The following is a 17,661-nucleotide window of genomic DNA, read 5'->3' on the forward strand; positions in this document are numbered from 1 at the left end:
ATTCCGGGCTTGACCCAGTCATGCTTGGCGAAATAAAATGATTCTGATTCTGATTCTGATTCTAATCCACTGCTGCTGCTGCTGCTGCTGCTCAGGTCCCACAGCCTGCTCAAGGGGACTGACACTGTACCACAGAAATTTTAGACTAATCACAAGACTACTGCTAACGAGTTTTGCTGAGTCTTCAGAAATTCCGCATTATTTCCTATTTCCACTGAAAAATTCTGCAGCCTGTGATTGGTCCAATGGGCTAAAATTTCTGAGTTGCAGTAATTAAGCATTTCCACAGAATTCTGATCGGAAACTCGGATATTGGTATTCTGCGGAAATTTTCCAACTATACCTAATTTATAATAATAGTGGAACAAAATCCATAAAGAATACACAGTGAAGATTTAGATCAAAAAGTTCTATGTTCTGTTGAACTATAGTAAAACACATTCAATTATTTATCAAATTTATTTTCACTTCAGGTTTCCTTTAATACTTGCCTTTAATACTCATTGAACCTTGCATAGGGCTGTTTGCAGCAGGGGAAAACAAAAACAAAACAAAAAACAAAACAAAGAATAAATCTCCACCTCTTATTATAAATCTGTCTCCTGATCTGTGTCATTGCTCCACTACTTTCCTCCAAAGTTAACCAGCTTAGTTGAATTAAGGCTACCATATCAAAGTCAGGGCAACAGACACATGGTAAAACATGGAGCATGGTAGAATATTAAAATTGATATTTTGTTTTTCAATTTTTTATTTTATGTATTTTTTTATATATTATTATTTTGAATGACTGGGATATTGTTGAAATGTCCTTTGAAATTTAATGTTGATATTCTCACTGAGAGAATTTCCTTAACTTCCTGTCCCTGAGACACAATAGAATATTACAGTACTCTTAATCTCAAATGTCATTCCAGTGACAATCATTAAAATTTGAAAAGTAATTAATTCTTCTCATCAGGAGCACCTGTGACAAAGACAGGCGATCATACAAATCAGAGGGTTTTGTTCTTTCCAGAGCCAAAAAAAAAAAGATTCTGCCCTATTTTACTCATGAAAAGAGAGAAATGCTTGCATTATAGGGAGTATCACACATAAACTGACTACTGTGCATGCACCAAAACAATTCAGCATAGCTTTATTGTTTACTCTTCATGATAATTTCTTATTGGTTACACCAATCATCTGTCCTTTGTTTGGACTGGCATGAAGTCATAAATCATAGCCAACACATCCGTTGGTTATTATAAGTACAATAATAAAATCCAAATGTGTTATAGCATCCAAGGGGAAGATCTGGTTCTGCTATCCACACCAGGGAGTTGTCTCTGCTCTATCAGGTTGATTATAAGAGGATGTGGATGCAGACTTATCAGCATTCTTTTTATGAAAAGTTGTAGCAATTCCACCTCCCACTGGGTTTAAAAGCGCATTTTTCATACCAAAAACTTTCAAACTATCTTCACACAAATAGCCAGTTCTCAATCAGTATCAGCAGACTACAGGGTACACAGAGTACATACAGGAGATAAAATAACCAGCATAGTTATTGTGTGTACCTTGCATTCTGCTAATATACAGCAATAGAGGCGATAATTCCACTTTTGGCTGAGCAATGGTCATTGTGTTTTGATAGATACTATGACATCAGTCTACCTTACAATACAGATTTATAAGTATTCAAAACAAATGTCCTCTTTTTGTTTAAAGGGAACCTAAACTGATAGGGATATGGATGTTTCCTTTTAAACAATACCAGTTGACTGACTCCTGCTGATCTCTTTGGCTGTAGCGGTAGCTGAATCACTCACCTGAAACAAGCATGCAGCTAATCCAGTCTGACTTCAGTCAGAGCACCTGATCCACATGCTTGGTCAGGGGCTGTGGCTGAAAGTATTAGAGACACAGGATCAGCCAGAGAGTCAGGCAACTGGTATTATTTTAAAAGGAAAAATCCATATCCTTCTCAGTTTAGGTTCCCTTTACACTGGTGTGTCTTTAAATATTAAGCAACTGCTGTGCTATGTTCAAGAATTCAAGAGACTTTGCAATCTAAATGGCATGACTGTTTATACACATATGGTTCAGTAATTAATTAAAATACTGCAGTGTATAAAACAAGACAAAGGTAAAGAAAGAAAAAAAAAAAAAAAAAAGCAAAAACAATACTAATGGGAACGTGCATAGTTTTTTTTTTGATCTTGAAGAGTCCAATGAAACATACAAAACGATCACTGGAAAGTGGAATGGTTGCTTTCTGCCAGATGTTCGAGCTATTTCAACCAGTATCTTTTGCCAACCTTCAACTGAGAACAATTTCTTGGACTTGCAGTTCTTCGGTAGCAGAAAATAATAGCAAGCTAATTCAGATAATGTGATCCTTAATGTGTGTAGCAGTTAGCATTCCCTTTGTCTAAAAAAAAACACAATACCACAAATTCTTCTCTAAGCTGAGATGTTATCTTTAAACTAGGTGTGTTCACAATCATTCCTTTGTAAGGGAAAACATATCTCACCCTATTGGCTCACTGACACCATGCTTAGACTAGGTTTAATGCAAATGCCGAGGATAAAAGCATGTAATAAATACAAGTACATGAACAGATTTAGGTTCCATTCACACCAAGTCTGCTTGTTTTCACTTTACAGCAGTGGATCACAAAATATGTTGGAGGAGATGATAAAGACTATGACTGATCCCCACCAGCTGGGATTACAGCCACTGCAGGATAAAAATAAGAAACTGTGTACACATTTTTATGGTCTTACCCAGCTGGTGTTTACTTGGTTGTTGTGCAATACAGCATACTTTGAACTACTTTCAGCCCTATTTCTGAACTACCTAAACTTTGGAATTATTCTTCAAACAAGCCACATTGGGTCTCTCAAGAAAAATGCTGTCTTGATCTACCAGATTGTGTGTGTGGAGCACAGAATCACTGTGGAACTTTGGTACATTATGCCTCAGGAATGTGTACCATTTTAACCCACTTTAAGGAAGTGACAAACCTTGGTCAGTTATGATCAGGCAGTCAATGACACCATGTCTGTTATCTGGTTATTAGAACAGAAGCTCTTTAGGCTACAGGAACAAAATTAGGAAATTGCGTGTTCAGTAGAAGGTGCTAGCTGAGCAGCGTTTTATAGCATGAGGGAAAGGGGCCAGGACAAATAGAACAAGTAGGCCAGGCTTTCTGTCTGTCGCGTCTCCATCCCTGGGAGAGATAAAGGATGTGGTTGTGGAGCAGGAAAGGAGTTGTTAGTTTAGAAGAACAGAAGAAATGGGAGGAGGATTCAGAAGGGATGCTCCATCCATGATGAACACTAGCCACTGTCTGTAGCAGCTAAAGGGCACTGTTGTTCTGCCCAACCCACAGGAATATTGGTCCTTAGTGACATTTATGTTGCTGTTTCAGCCTTGGTGTTCCTCCTACATAGTGTTGGGCGAACACCTAGATGTTCGGGTTCGCGAACGTTCGCCGAACATCGCCGCGATGTTCGGGTGTTCGCGCCGAACTCCGAACATAATGGAAGTCAATGGGGACCCGAACTTTCGTGCTTTGTAAAGCTTCCTTACAAGCTACATACCCCAAATTAGCACGGTATGTGCACCTTGGGAGTGGGTACAAGAGGAAAAAAAATATTTGAAAAAGAGCTTATAGTTTTTGAGAAAATTGATTGTAAAATTTCAAAGGAAAAACTGTCTTTTAAATGTGGAAAATGTCATGTTTCTTTGCACAGGTAACATGCTTTTTGTCGCCATGCAGTCATAAATGTAATACAGAGAAGAGGTTCCAGGAAAAGGGACCGGTAACGCTAACCCAGCAGCAGCAGCACACGTGATGGAACAGGAGCAGGCGCAGGAGGAGAAGGCCATGCTTTTTGAGACACAACAACCCAGGCCTTGCATGAGGACAAGAAGCGTGCGGATAGCATGCTTTTTACCGCCATGCAGTCATAAATGTAATAAAGATAAGAGGTTCAATAAACAGGGACCGGGCGTCAACGCTAACCCAGCAGCAGCAGACGTGATGGAACAGGAGAAGGCGCAGGAGGAGAAGGCCACGCTTTCAGGTGCAACTCAGGCCTTGCATGAGGACAAAAAAATGTGTGCGCAAAGCAATGCAATGAGTAGTTTTCAGGACACAATGGGCTATTCGGAGGAGCTATTCCCACCCCCACAATCTTCTACCTGTGAAAGGTCAATGGAACAGCCACAAATGTTGTGCCCGGATTCACAACCTTTTTCTGTGGAAAATGCACCTCGCACTGAAATGCAAGGCGAGGCCGAGGATGAACATGACATCAACAACTCAACATGACGCAAAATGGGGGCGGAACAGAAAGCTGCTTTCAATGTTTTGAAGGCCTTAATTGCCTCCGGTGGCTAGTTAGATGCATCATTCATCACACCCAAATCCCAGAGCAATGTGTGCAGGAATTTGAATCGCAGGAGGTGTACCGAGATCATCTGGACAAGTGACCAAGTGACCAAGTGACAAGTGACCAAGTGACAAGTGACAAAGTGAAAAGTGACAAAGTGACCAGTGACAAAGTGACAAAATGACAAAGTGACAAGTGACAAAGTGACAAGTGACAAAGTGACAAAATGACATTGACAAAGTGACAAGTGACAAAGTGACAAGTGACAAGTGACAAAGTGACAAGTGACAAAGTGACAAAATGACAAAGTGACAAAGTGACCAGTGACAAAGTGACAACTGAGAGGTTGTTCTGGGGAGATCCACTGCACTCAGTCGCATATGAGGAGAGGTCTCGTCGGGACTGCTGATCCTCCTCAGCTTGCTCAAAGCCTTGAGGGTTCCTGAAGATCCTCTGCTTGGAGTTCGCCGGGGTTCAGCTTGGTGTCGGGGTCGGCGGCGTCCTCCTCACTCCAACGTGGTAGATCTGTTGAAGGAAAAAAAAACAAACATTGTTAAAAGTCCAGTACCGCTTCTGAAGGACTCACCAAGAGATGCTAGCGCACCATCGCTCGCTGGGTGATGTCCCTCCCTACGCGCTGGAATTCTACGCTGCACATGCTAGCACGCTTTTGCGCAGTGCCGAGGCGCATTCCAGCAGCTAGCTAGCTACCAAGCTTCTGTGGATCTGATTGGGCCACCATGTTGGATCTCTGCCAAGTCCTCCAAAATTTTGAGCAATCCACGTTGCGTGACTGAGCAGTGACAACTCTACAGTCAGCATTACAATACCACTGCTGTGTTTACTGAAGAAATCATTGTTGAAGATGGAAAACCGCTGGCATGATGCAAGTGGGGGATTCTGAAGATGAAAACGATCAGCGTGATGATACCAACATCAGGCAACCTGCCTCAGGAAACGCTGGTCCCAGCTATGACAAAGAACAGGACGAGGAACAGCTGGAGTTGGAGCAGAAATTGGATGTCCCCACTGCCGAGGGACAGAGCGGTGCACGTTGGACTTCCACAATTTAGCGGGAATGGACAGCAGAAGAGGAAGAAAGTGATGCTGGTGACGAATATGGTACATCACAACAATCACAACGCTCACAAGAACATGAAGACAGAGGAGTCTGGCAGGACTCTCTGGCACACATGGCTCAATTCATGCTAGACTGCATTGAACGCGGCCCGCGCATTATTCACTATTCATTATTATTCATTATTCTGGAATCTGGACAACACCAATTACTGGGTTTATACCCAGTTTATACAAACACAATGTTAAAAAACTGATTGAAGAAAGTGTCAGACAGGTCAAAAATGCAACAATTCCAGCAGGCCCTTGAGGATGGAGACTTTAGAGAGGAGATTGACATCCTCCTCCTTCTCTAGCCAGTTGTACGCCGACAGACTGACTTCAGCAAACCCAGGAGGACCAGGAGGGCAGCAAAGAACACAAGCTGCTGCTAGTGCCGAAAAGGGAATGGTATTGGCAGTGTCCTTGGAGTGGGAACATTTTCTGACACCCATGCAGCAGCCCACAGAACAGCAATCGGGCAGTTCCACGTCCTCCAACACCAATCGCCTGGAGAAGATGGTCAAGGTCCAGGACTACATGTCAGATGGCGTAGCTGTGTTGAACAATCCATCTGCAGACAGACGGTGAGTGTGACAGGCAGCACAGAAGGACCATGGCAACTCACTCATAGTACCACAGTTTGATAGTGCTGCCCAAAAAATTATATGGATCCGTGGACCCGGGCACTGCGGGCAGTACTGGGAAGTGGGAACGCAGATTTTAGTACCTAAACACACGATACAACATGTTTTCCGGGGTCGGACTCTGAGGCACATACAGATGGTCCCGATCATCATCCTCATCATACAACTCTTCTCCTGAGTCTGACCCACCCACCACCTCTGCCACCCCAACATCCCCAGACACAGACCCCTCATCGTCCTCAACATTAACTTGGGATGCTGGCCTGAGCCAGACCTCCTCCTCCACATCAGGCCCCATCATCTCCTCAATGGCAGCCCTCATTAATCGCTCTGGCGACGGACCGATGCACACAACGTTCTCCTCCGGGGAGGGCTGCTGCTGACCACTGGCTGCTGGGGTGGATGTTATAGCTTGCGTGGGGCGTTGGCTGTTGCTGTTGTTGGGAGTGCTGCTCACAGCGGAGGTCTCTGAGGAACTCATGGTGAGCTCATATAGTGGTTGGCGGTGAGTGGAGTATTACTGATCCCAGCAATATACACACTGACTGGCAGAGTACGCAATGCTATATAGTCTGGCTGAGCGGTGTACACAGAGTGGCAGTACACACAATGCTATATAGTCTGGCTGAGTGGTGTACACAGAGTGGCAGTAAACAATGCTATATAGTCTGGCTGAGCCGTGTACACAGAGTGGCAGTAAACAATGCTATATAGTCTGGCTGAGCAGTGTACACAGAGTGGCAGTACACACAATGCTATATAGTCTGGCTGAGCGGTGTACACAGAGTGGCAGTACACACAATGCTATATAGTCTGGCTGAGCGGTGTACACAGAGTGGCAGTACACACAATGCTATATAGTCTGGCTGAGCGGTGTACACAGAGTGGCAGTACACACAATGCTATATAGTCTGGCTGAGCGGTGTACACAGAGTGGCAGTACACACAATGCTATATAGTCTGGCTGAGCCGTGTACACAGAGTGGCAGTACACACAATGCTATATAGTCTGGCTGAGCGGTGTACACAGAGTGGCAGTACACACAATGCTATATAGTCTGGCTGAGCGGTGTACACAGAGTGGCAGTACACACAATGCTATATAGTCTGGCTGAGCCGTGTACACAGAGTGGCAGTACACACAATGCTATATAGTCTGGCTGAGCGGTGTACACAGAGTGGCAGTAAACAATGCTATATAGTCTGGCTGAGCGGTGTACACAGAGTGGCAGTACACACAATGCTATATAATCTGGCTGAGCGGTGTACACAGAGTGGCAGTACACACAATGCTATATATAGCGTGGCTGAGCGAGGTACACAGTGGCAGTACACACAATGCTATATAGTCTGGCTGAGCGGTGTACACAGAGTGGCAGTACACACAATGCTATATAGTCTGGCTGAGCCGTGTACACAGAGTGGCAGTACACACAATGCTATATAGTCTGGCTGAGCGGTGTACACAGAGTGGCAGTAAACACAATGCTATATATAGCGTGGCTGAGCGAGGTACACAGTGGCAGTACACACAATGCTATATAGTCTGGCTGAGCGGTGTACACAGAGTGGCAGTACACACAATGCTATATAGTCTGGCTGAGCCGTGTACACAGAGTGGCAGTACACACAATGCTATATAGTCTGGCTGAGCGGTGTACACAGAGTGGCAGTAAACACAATGCTATATATAGCGTGGCTGAGCGAGGTACACAGTGGCAGTACACACAATGCTATATAGTCTGGCTGAGCGGTGTACACAGAGTGGCAGTAAACACAATGCTATATATAGCGTGGCTGAGCGAGGTACACAGTGGCAGTACACACAATGCTATATAGTCTGGCTGAGCGGTGTACACAGAGTGGCAGTAAACACAATGCTATATATAGCGTGGCTGAGCGAGGTACACAGTGGCAGTACACACAATGCTATATAGTCTGGCTGAGCCGTGTACACAGAGTGGCAGTAAACACAATGCTATATATAGTGTGGCTGAGCGAGGTACACAGTGGCAGTAACCAATGCTATATATAGTGTGGCTGAGCGAGCGGTGTACTACTGTTCCCAGCAGCGACACACAATGACTAGGGGGGACCCTGGCTAGCGTGGCTGGAGAGCGAACTACCCTGCCTGCCTACCCAAAGCTAAACCCACAGACAAATGGCGGAGATATGACGTGGTTCGGGTATTTATTTACCCGAACCACGTGACCGTTCGGCCAATCAGAGCGCGTTCGGGTCCGAACCACGTGACCCGTTCGGCCAATCACAGCGCTAGCCGAACGTTCGTGGAACGTTCGACCATGCGCTCTTAGTTCGGCCATGTGGCCGAACGGTTTGGCCGAACACCTGATGGTGTTCGGCCGAACTCGAACATCACCCGAACAGGGTGATGTTCTGCAGAACCCGAACAGTGGCGAACACTGTTCGCCCAACACTACTCCTACAGCAGTCTATCTGAAATCATTATAATTAAGAAATGGTACTTGGCTGGCCAGCAATACCAATGACAACATAACCAAATTCTGGCATAACGGTTGTTTCATCCTTCAATACCAATGCTCCCCAAATAAAAAGAAATAAATAAAAAAACTCTAATTCTATTCAGTTGGACCTCTCCAATGACCTTTTGTTTCTGTTCTTAGACCTGCCTAATTTTTCAGGAAGACCATACAAGGGCTTTGTGCCTGAATTTTCAGTGCTGCTGTTGTGTAACCATATATAATCAATAGCTGGTGCTCTAATTTTTTATTCCTCTAAAAACTTAAGGTATTTCTGCTGGGCACTTTGGCGCCACATGGCACTTATTCATCGGGTAAAATAATATAGGGATGGGGGACTACCAGACCAACAGAGAACTATAGTGACTACCAGAGAAAACCAAATGAAATAAGGCACTGGCTTTAAGCTACCAGGGATAAATGTAAAACTGGAAACCACTAGATCCCCAAGAAATACTGTAAGTGGGAGGGGGCCACTAGAATACCAGGGAAAGTAGAGCTAAAAGTAGTTAATTCACCTTAATCCCGACGCAAAGTCATCTGTGCATAACCGCATGATCCGTGCCTACAACACAAATGATGCAGTAATGCAATTCTATGGCAATACAGTAAGCGTAAATGAAGGAGCGAGGTGCGACACAGCGTGCATGCGCGGACTGACAGGAATCCCGGTGGTGTCCAGAACAGAGTACTTCACTGAATGGGGGCAGGCCTATGCATATGACCCTGTTGGTGCACTCTGCTGCAGGGTTATTTAAAAAACTGATTTGTACTGTGAGGTGATCCCATGAAAGGCTGCCATTTCATGGGATCTCCGCACCACACAAGTGTAAAATCAGTCTCAGACTACTAGAGAATTCGATATTAGAGAAGGAACCACTAGACCACCAGCAAATATTATAAGGGGGAGATAGGGGCCACTAGAGCATCAGAAAAAACTTTAAGGGGTAAGGAGCACAGCATCAAGATTACTATTAGGCTGAACTGTAGACCAAAAGGCATTATACTTGGGGATTTCAGGGGGTACTCTGCCTAATTATGTTTGGTGTTTTTGGAAGGGTAATGAACATGCTGCCTAATTATGTTTGGGAAACATGCTGCATAATTACCGTAGGTTTCTTTTACAAGGATTCCCTGTCTAAATATGTTGATTGGGGCTGACACTCTACCTAATTGTTTTTGAGAAAAACTCTGCAAATGATGCTGTCTGGTGCACACACTGCTGATTAACATGTTCTGAGAAAAACATGCTGCAGAATTATTGTGTGGGGGATATTTCTGATTAAATGCAATCTCAATAATGTCTATTTTGCTACACCTCATATGTTTTTATGGTATTTAAAGAGAGTCTGAAGTGAGAATAATTACCTGTTTTTATTTCAGAATGCTCAGCCTTAAGAGCAAAGATGATTCGCCGCATCCCTGTGGCCGTACTAGGTCTTTCTCACCATCCGAAATCCCCCGGGCAGAATCCTCTGGTACTTCCTAGAGGAGGCAGAGCTTTGTGCTGTAGCTCTGTCTCCAGTCCATTCAATCACCACCGATCGCTGCCTCTCCCCGCCCCTCATCTTCTTTCACTGAGGGGGCGGGGAGAGGCGGAGATCGGCGGTGATTGAATGGACTGGAGGCAGAGCTACAGTGCAAAGCTCTGCCTCCCCTTGGCAGCAAAATCTGTGACTTTGAAAGACGAGGAATTTTGCCCTAGGATTTGGGGGATAAAGACCTTGTATGGCCACGGGGATGCAGCAAATCATCTTTGCTTTTAAGGCAGAAGAGCATTCTGAAATATTTTTTTTTCACTTTAGACTCTCTTTAAAGGGAACCTTAACTCTAAAAAAAATGAGTTTTACTTACCTGAGGCATCTACCAGCCCCCTGCAGCCATCCTGTGCCCGTGCAGTCACTCATGGCTTCTCTGGTCCCCCGCTGCCAGCTAGTTTCGTTTTTGGCGACTGGGAGTCGGCCGGCCGCCATGCGTACATTTTTACGCATTCCTGCTGGTGCAGGAAGCTATTGCAGACATCAACAAGTACATTTTTACGCGTTACGGTTGTAATCCGTAACGCGTAAAAATGTACTTGTTGATGTCTGCAATAGCTTCCTGCACCAGCAAGAATGCGTAAAAACATACACATAGCGGCCGGCTGACTCCTAGTCGGCAAAAATGAAACTAGCTGGCAGCGGGGGACCAGAGAAGCCATGAGTGACTGCACGGGCACAGGATGGCTGCAGGGGGCTGGTAGATGCCCCAGGTAAGTAAAACTCATGTTTTTTTTTTGAGTTAAGGTTCCCTTTAACCACTTAACGACCGCCCACTGCACAGGGCGGTTGAAAATTGGAAGCCCTAAGGACCGGCTAACGTACAGAGGCGGCGGCCCTTTTAGGGGCATGGGCGGAGCGATCGCGTCATCCGTGACGCGATCCTCCGCCGGGGATCGATGGCTGGGCACTTAGACTCCAGCTCGCCGGCAAATTAGCAGCGCCGGTGGGCGGAGGAATACAGAAATTCCGCAAATCAAAGTGTATAAGGCACTTTGTTAGGTAAACAAAGTGCTTTATACACGCTTCCTCCTCGTCTCGTGGTCTCTTTGTTCCACAGACCACCAGCGAGGAGGAAGCATTAGTAAGTATACACCACACATTTTTTTTCCCACACAGCCCCCCTGATCTCCCACCCCAGCCTTCAGACCCCCCTGATCACCCCAGCAGACCCCTGCCAGCACCCTTGCACCCCTCTAAAACCCCCACCCCCCCTGTCACTTACTATCAACGCTATCCCCTAGATTAGGTCCCTAACTGCCTCCTAATCACCCCTGATCCCCCCCCTACCTTTAGATCACCCCCAGACCCCATCCCAGACTACCCCCCTGTGTACTGTATACATATGTATACAGCTAGCTTACCCCCTGATCCCCCTCTGATCCCCTGTCTATCATCTGTCCATGACCCCTCAGCACCCCCACCCATCAGAGCAGACCCTAACTGCCCAGCGGGGGCAACCGATCACCTGCCCAGACCCTCGATTGCCCTCAGACCCCCCTCCTGATTACATCCCCTGCGCATTGTTTACATCTGTCCTCCCCAGCAATCACTAACTGATCTTCGATCATTAACCCCCTGTGTCTGCCTCTCATCAGATCAAGACTCAGTCTGCCCCGTGCGGGCTCCTGATCAACCTCCCACCCCCTCAAATCGCTCTCAGACCCCCCCCCCCCTAATCACCTTCCGAGTGCATTGTATTTGACTGTGCTGTGATTGTATTCGATTGTGCTGCAATTGTATTTGATTGTTCCGTGATCTGCTTCGATTGTCCCGTGATTGTTTGATTGCCTCTGAGACCCCACTTCAATTTTATATAGTAAATGAAGAGAATTCTGTTCCTGGCGGGGGCCATGTTTTTTGCCCACAGTTTAGGCTAAATTCTGATGTCATTTCTGCCTTTTACTTTTTTTTCATTTCTCCTCCAATCGCTGAGTCACCTCAGCCTTGCTTGTAAACACAAGTGAGCAGGGGATCAGGTTTCAGATAAGCAGCTAAGCAGGGAAATAAAGGGAAGAGGAGGAATATATATAGATAAAATGATCCCCCAGCATGCAACTGTTTGGCACTGACTACTAAAGGGTCAGTGCTCCTTAAGTATGTAATAATCCAAATCATAACAGCAGAAAAAGTTTTGAAAGTTTTGAATGCAAAATTAGCACCTTTATCAGTTAATACACTCAGACCAGTTGCTGTTGAAATTAGATTTTTATGGTGACACTCCCGCTTTAACTCTTCCTGTACTGGAAACAATATTAGACGTATATCCCTGCTCCTAATGTTTTTTTTCTTAGCTGTACTGCACATACAAATCATACCATAATTTATTTTCGCTTCAGTGTCTCTTTAAGCAAAATGCTGACGCCACCTGCAAGATGGTAGAAATAGTTCCTATGCAGGAAAAATACAGACAGAAGACGTCAGCTATGGAAAAAAATAATTGTTCAAGATGAAGATAATGTTATATTTGTTTGAAGCAAATGACTGTCAATTAAAAAAAAAAAAAACACTGTTTAGGTACTGTTAGATTTACAATATATAAAGTGTCAGTTCAGTCTGTTGTAACCCTTTTTTTTTGTAATGTAAGTTGCAGATGTTACTGAGAAGACACAGACCTCCGTGCAGCCAGTTTCTAAGCAGAATCCCGATCCCCAAGAGCTGTATCATATATCTGTGTCTTTCCTGAAAAGTCGGGCAGGTGAGAAACGTCTTTCAATCTCTGCTTGGTTTACGTTTTCAAACAACATGATACACCAGGTTCTCTGGAACATGGCTTTCTTTCACATAGCGTGTCAGCAGTATCCTCCTTGTTTAGTTTAGTTTTTTTTTCTCTAGCTTTTATCTTTTGTAAAATAGAACACATGACGTTTGTGATATGTTATACATAGGTCAAAATATCTTGTTTCCTTTAAAATATCTATTTCCTTTTGATTGCATCTGTTCTTTTGCATGTATGATGAGAAATTTACAGTACAGTAGAAATTAGCTATACGCAAACACACACACACACATATATTCAATATTCTGACATAAATTATACGTTATGTTCTTAAAACTAAACTGTAATCATAGATTAAATGTCATCCCAATCAGTAGTTGAAACCCCCTTTTCCCATGAGAAATCTTTACCTTTTCTCGAATAGATCACCAAGGGGGGTCTGTATGGCTGATATTATGGTTAAACCCCTCCCACAGTGTAATGTCAGCACCTAGGTCCTGACAGTTTCTGTCTGTAAGCCTTGTTGGAAATAACGGAAGAGAATTGGTGCCGAAACATGGCCATCCGATCGGTCTTTCATTTGATTTTTGTCCAGAATGGGCAAAATGAATTGATCAGGAATAGCAGAACAATCTTGGTCGCAATAGCTCGATGGGTTGTGCAGTGGTTTGATATCATGACAACTGAAAGACCTTGTTTTCGGTGACGCTTAACATTGGAGGAGGTCAGTAGTTGAGCCAGCAGAGACGTCAGATTTTAAAACACAGAGCACAAGCACAAGGGTGGGGAACACTTAGGGCTTGATTCACTAAACTGTGATAACTCATATCACGGGCATTTTTGCGATTGCAAATTTGTGCGCACAATCGCGTGTTCGCGCGAAAACGGTATTGTTTTTGCGTGTAAAGTTGCGTTTTCACGAGCAAATTTGCGATTGCGCGCAAAATTGAAAGTGCGCACAAAAACGGCCATGATATGAGTTATCACGGTTCACTGAATCAAGCCCTTACACTTGTTCGGCAGCTCAGCAGGCAGCAGCAGATGGCGATTCCTAATAGATTTAATGCAAAAATCTATTGGAAATCGCTTTTACAGTGTGGGGCCAGGCACTAGATCCCTCTCTGATCAGATTCAGAGAGGGATCCATCTAATGGTCGGTCTGGTTATACATCGAATGGCCACATTAGGCTTTAGTATCAATCTAATAAAACCCGCTTTAAAATCAAGATTTTTTTTAAAAGCAGATGACAGCTATTAAAAATGATTATGAAAGGAGTTTCATTTTAAAATAATTGGACTTAACAGTGTTATTTTGCAGGGGGGTTAAGGGTTCCTTTACCAGCAGTAGCATAACAAACAGGCTTGGGGCCCCAGTGCGACTTTTACATGGGGCAAAAGCACTTTATTGATGTGGAGCACCAAAACCTGACAAGGACAGCTACAGTGTCAGAGAGGTGTATTTAGAGTAAGGAAACCGTTTGTTAAGGAATAAGGATTACCACTAAGCAATGCACATATAGAGCTGTTCATTACCAGCATAGCACCAATGTAAAACTAATTAGATGGATGAAGGAGAGCCCCTAGTGGGCACCTCTGGTCCAAGGGTCCCGATGCAGTCACAAACTCTGCATCCCTTATTGCTAAGCCACTGTTTACCAGGGATGTCGAAATCCAGTCCCAAGGGTTGAGATTCTCACACATTTTTGGCACAGCTCTAATTAATTGATGGGACTGAATTAGGAAAGGTGTGGTCCATCAAGTAGGACACATTTCTCCATTTCTCAGTCCATCCTAAAAATTCTCATAGATATGGCCCTCAAGCACTGGAGTTTGACACCTGTGCTTTAGAAAAACTGACTAAATACCTGGTTCTAGTTTTCTTCGATTTAACCAGGTAACCTGAAATTCCATTTTAACTAAACCATTTAGAATATGCCATTTCTCTCCGTGTATTCTGGGAAAAAATGTGATACAATGGTCTCTCCCGGTGAACTTCCGTGGTTTGCGTTCGCAGAGAACCGCAAACTTTTCTGGAAGTTCGATTTGCCCCCATAGTGCATCATTAGGGTCAACTTTGACCCTCTACATCAGTCAGCAGGCACATTGTAGCCAATCAGGCTACACTCCCTCCTGGAGCTCCACCCCCTTATAAAAGGCAGGCAGCATCAGGCATTGGACTCACTCGTGTGCCTGCAATAATTAGAGAAGGGAGAGCTGCTGCTGCTGCTGCTGCTGCAGAGAGAGCTATAGGGAAAGCTTAGTTAGGCTCTCATAGGCTTATTAGCTTGCTCCTTGCTGATTCTTATTGCATTCTCAGTGCACCTACCTACCTATACCTACGTGAGCGCACGCATTGTTAATACCACCAGTCATTGCACCTGTCATTGCAGTTCGTGTGTGTGACAGGCAGCTGCACATTTGTAATCCCAATCACTGCACCTGTTCACTGTTTCAGTGCACCTACCTACCTATACCTACATGAGCGCACGCATTGTTAATACAAGCAATCATTGCACCTGTTCAGGGTACCTGTGTGCGTGTGTGACAGGCAGCTGCACATTTGTAATACCAGTCACTGCAACCTGTTCACTGCACCTGTGTAACAGTACATTGTATTGGTCAAGTCAGTGCATACCTTTCACTTCATCCCTCCCAATATGGACAAAACAAAAGGAGCCAGAGGCAGGCTATCTGGCAGGTCTATTCAGGTCACGCTGTTGTGATTTCGTGCGGCCCTTGACCAAAGTACAGTGTTCAGAAGAAGGCACATGCCATCAACCCCCAATGTTGTCAGGACGCAGTTGACTATTTAACACCTCATCTTTCTCAGCTTCCGCACAGAAGCGTGACATGACTGATTTTGGCACCCCACTTAACACTCAGTCGGCCGCCACCACCAAAGTGCCATCACCCCAGGGCTCAGCGGTGTGGAAATTTTTTTGTGTGTCTGCCTCAGAAGAAAGCAATGCCATCTGTACTCTCTGCCACTGAAAATTGAGCCCTGGAAAGACCAAGACCCACGTAGGGACAACTACCTTACGAAGGCACATGATTACAAAGCACAAACTGCAATGGGATGACCACCTGAAAAAGCAGCACACAAAAGCAAAGCCACACACCGCAGTGGAAGATACCAGGCCGCAATTTTTTCTCAAAAAAGGTGATACCTAAACTGTACCGTGATGTTGAAAGGCAAGTGGTGAGATCTCTGGCACACAGCATTGGGTCAAGGGTCCATCTGACCATGGATGCTTGGTCTGCAAAGCAGGGTCAGGCCTGCCCGAAGACTAAGTCAGTCCCCACACACAGCATCTCTGCCTGCACGCCATGTGACTGCCTGCCCCAAGACTAAGTCGGTCCCCAGTCCCCACACAGCATCTCTGCCTGAGGGCACTTGACTGCCTTCTTCACCACCACCAACAGGGTCCACCAGGACTTTAAGGCAGATTCCTGAATTTTTAAGGCCACTATAATAATTTTTCTGGTGCGCGTACATGCCCCCCAGGTCATGTGTATGCTAGGTGTGTATTTTACCCCACAAGTGGGGCTTGCACTCTCTTGCAGGTAGGCACTTATCTGTTTTTAAGTAGCACTGCTCATTTCCTTGCCATGTACTAATTTAATTCATTTTTGGTCAGCTGCTCCCACTTAACAGCCTTGCTTTTGGTGTATATGCAGAGCTTCTGTTTGGGTTCAAGGTGCGTTTGCAGTATCTGGGGGGGCTCAGTGCACCTCTGATTGGAGGCCATTCAGAGGCGTCCTGGTGATGCACTGATCCTCCTTTTGCGCTATTTGTCCTGGTTATCACATTTTAATTATGTCCCTAGTACAAAGAATGGTGACAATATAATATTTGGAAATAAAATTGTATTTTTACTTTGGCGGGTTTTTTTTTCATGATTTTCACGTGCACATGCACAGGAATGCACATGGGCGCACGCACAGCGGCAGCAGCACTGTCTGACTTATAAAAACGTCCTGGAGCCATTAAGAGGCTCTAGCAGGATGTTTTTTATAAGTCAGCTTGTCATTAAGTGCTTAATCAAGTCAATCAAGTTACATTCAGTAAAGTGCCTCTTTAAATAATAATCTGATTCTTTAGTCAAACTCAGGGCATCAAGGCCCTATTGATGGAGGTTCAGGTGATGTTAAAGTGTACCTAAGACGGGGAGGGGGTAAAAATTTATATAAACCTGGATCTTTCTCCAGGCTTGTCAATCCTTCGTCGCCTTCCTCCGACTCCTGAATCCTCTGATTCAGTCCTCCATTCAGGGCCAGTTGGTGCAGGCACAGTCCAGCCATGCGCGCTCCTACATTGCGCTCCCTTGGCCTGGAGCTTCTGGCTGCAGGAGCGCGATGGGAGCGGGCTGAGCTGGCCTGAGCATGCACAGTGTGGACTAGAGAACTTTCCATGCAGGGGAGGACTGGGACCTTTTGGCCTGGAGGGAAAGCACAAACTAGAGGCCCATTTTCACGGCAGCCCGGGCCCAAATTACATCACACACGTGCCCCATGTGCTATATGCCAAAAGTCACATGAGAAATACAGCAAGGACACACGTGGGACAGCGTGACAGATAAAGTATAATGCACTGGCAATGGGGGGGGGCACATAAAACATTTTGAGTTACAACGGCCGGGGTTTCCGTCGCGTTCATTGTTCGTGATTATCGCACTGGATCGACCACATCAGCCCGAGATTTCCCAGCATCTCAGATCGATACTTTCAACCAATTTCCACCCGAAATCAGTGAAATC

At 45.0% G+C, this 17,661-nt stretch overlaps 1 protein-coding gene across 1 annotated transcript in view; it reads left to right on the forward strand.

Moving 5' to 3' along the window:
- Positions 1 to 17,661, forward strand: part of LOC137571526 (EF-hand calcium-binding domain-containing protein 14-like) — a 97,664-nt gene that overhangs the window by 69,899 nt on the left and 10,104 nt on the right. The window contains exon 8 of the mRNA XM_068280759.1: positions 12,773 to 12,883. Within this exon, the coding sequence (XP_068136860.1) occupies positions 12,773 to 12,883 (111 nt within the window). The remainder of the gene's footprint in view (positions 1 to 12,772; positions 12,884 to 17,661) is intronic.

Source organism: Hyperolius riggenbachi, chromosome 1 (assembly GCF_040937935.1).
Source record: "Hyperolius riggenbachi isolate aHypRig1 chromosome 1, aHypRig1.pri, whole genome shotgun sequence".
NCBI classification, from domain to species: Eukaryota; Metazoa; Chordata; class Amphibia; order Anura; family Hyperoliidae; genus Hyperolius; species Hyperolius riggenbachi.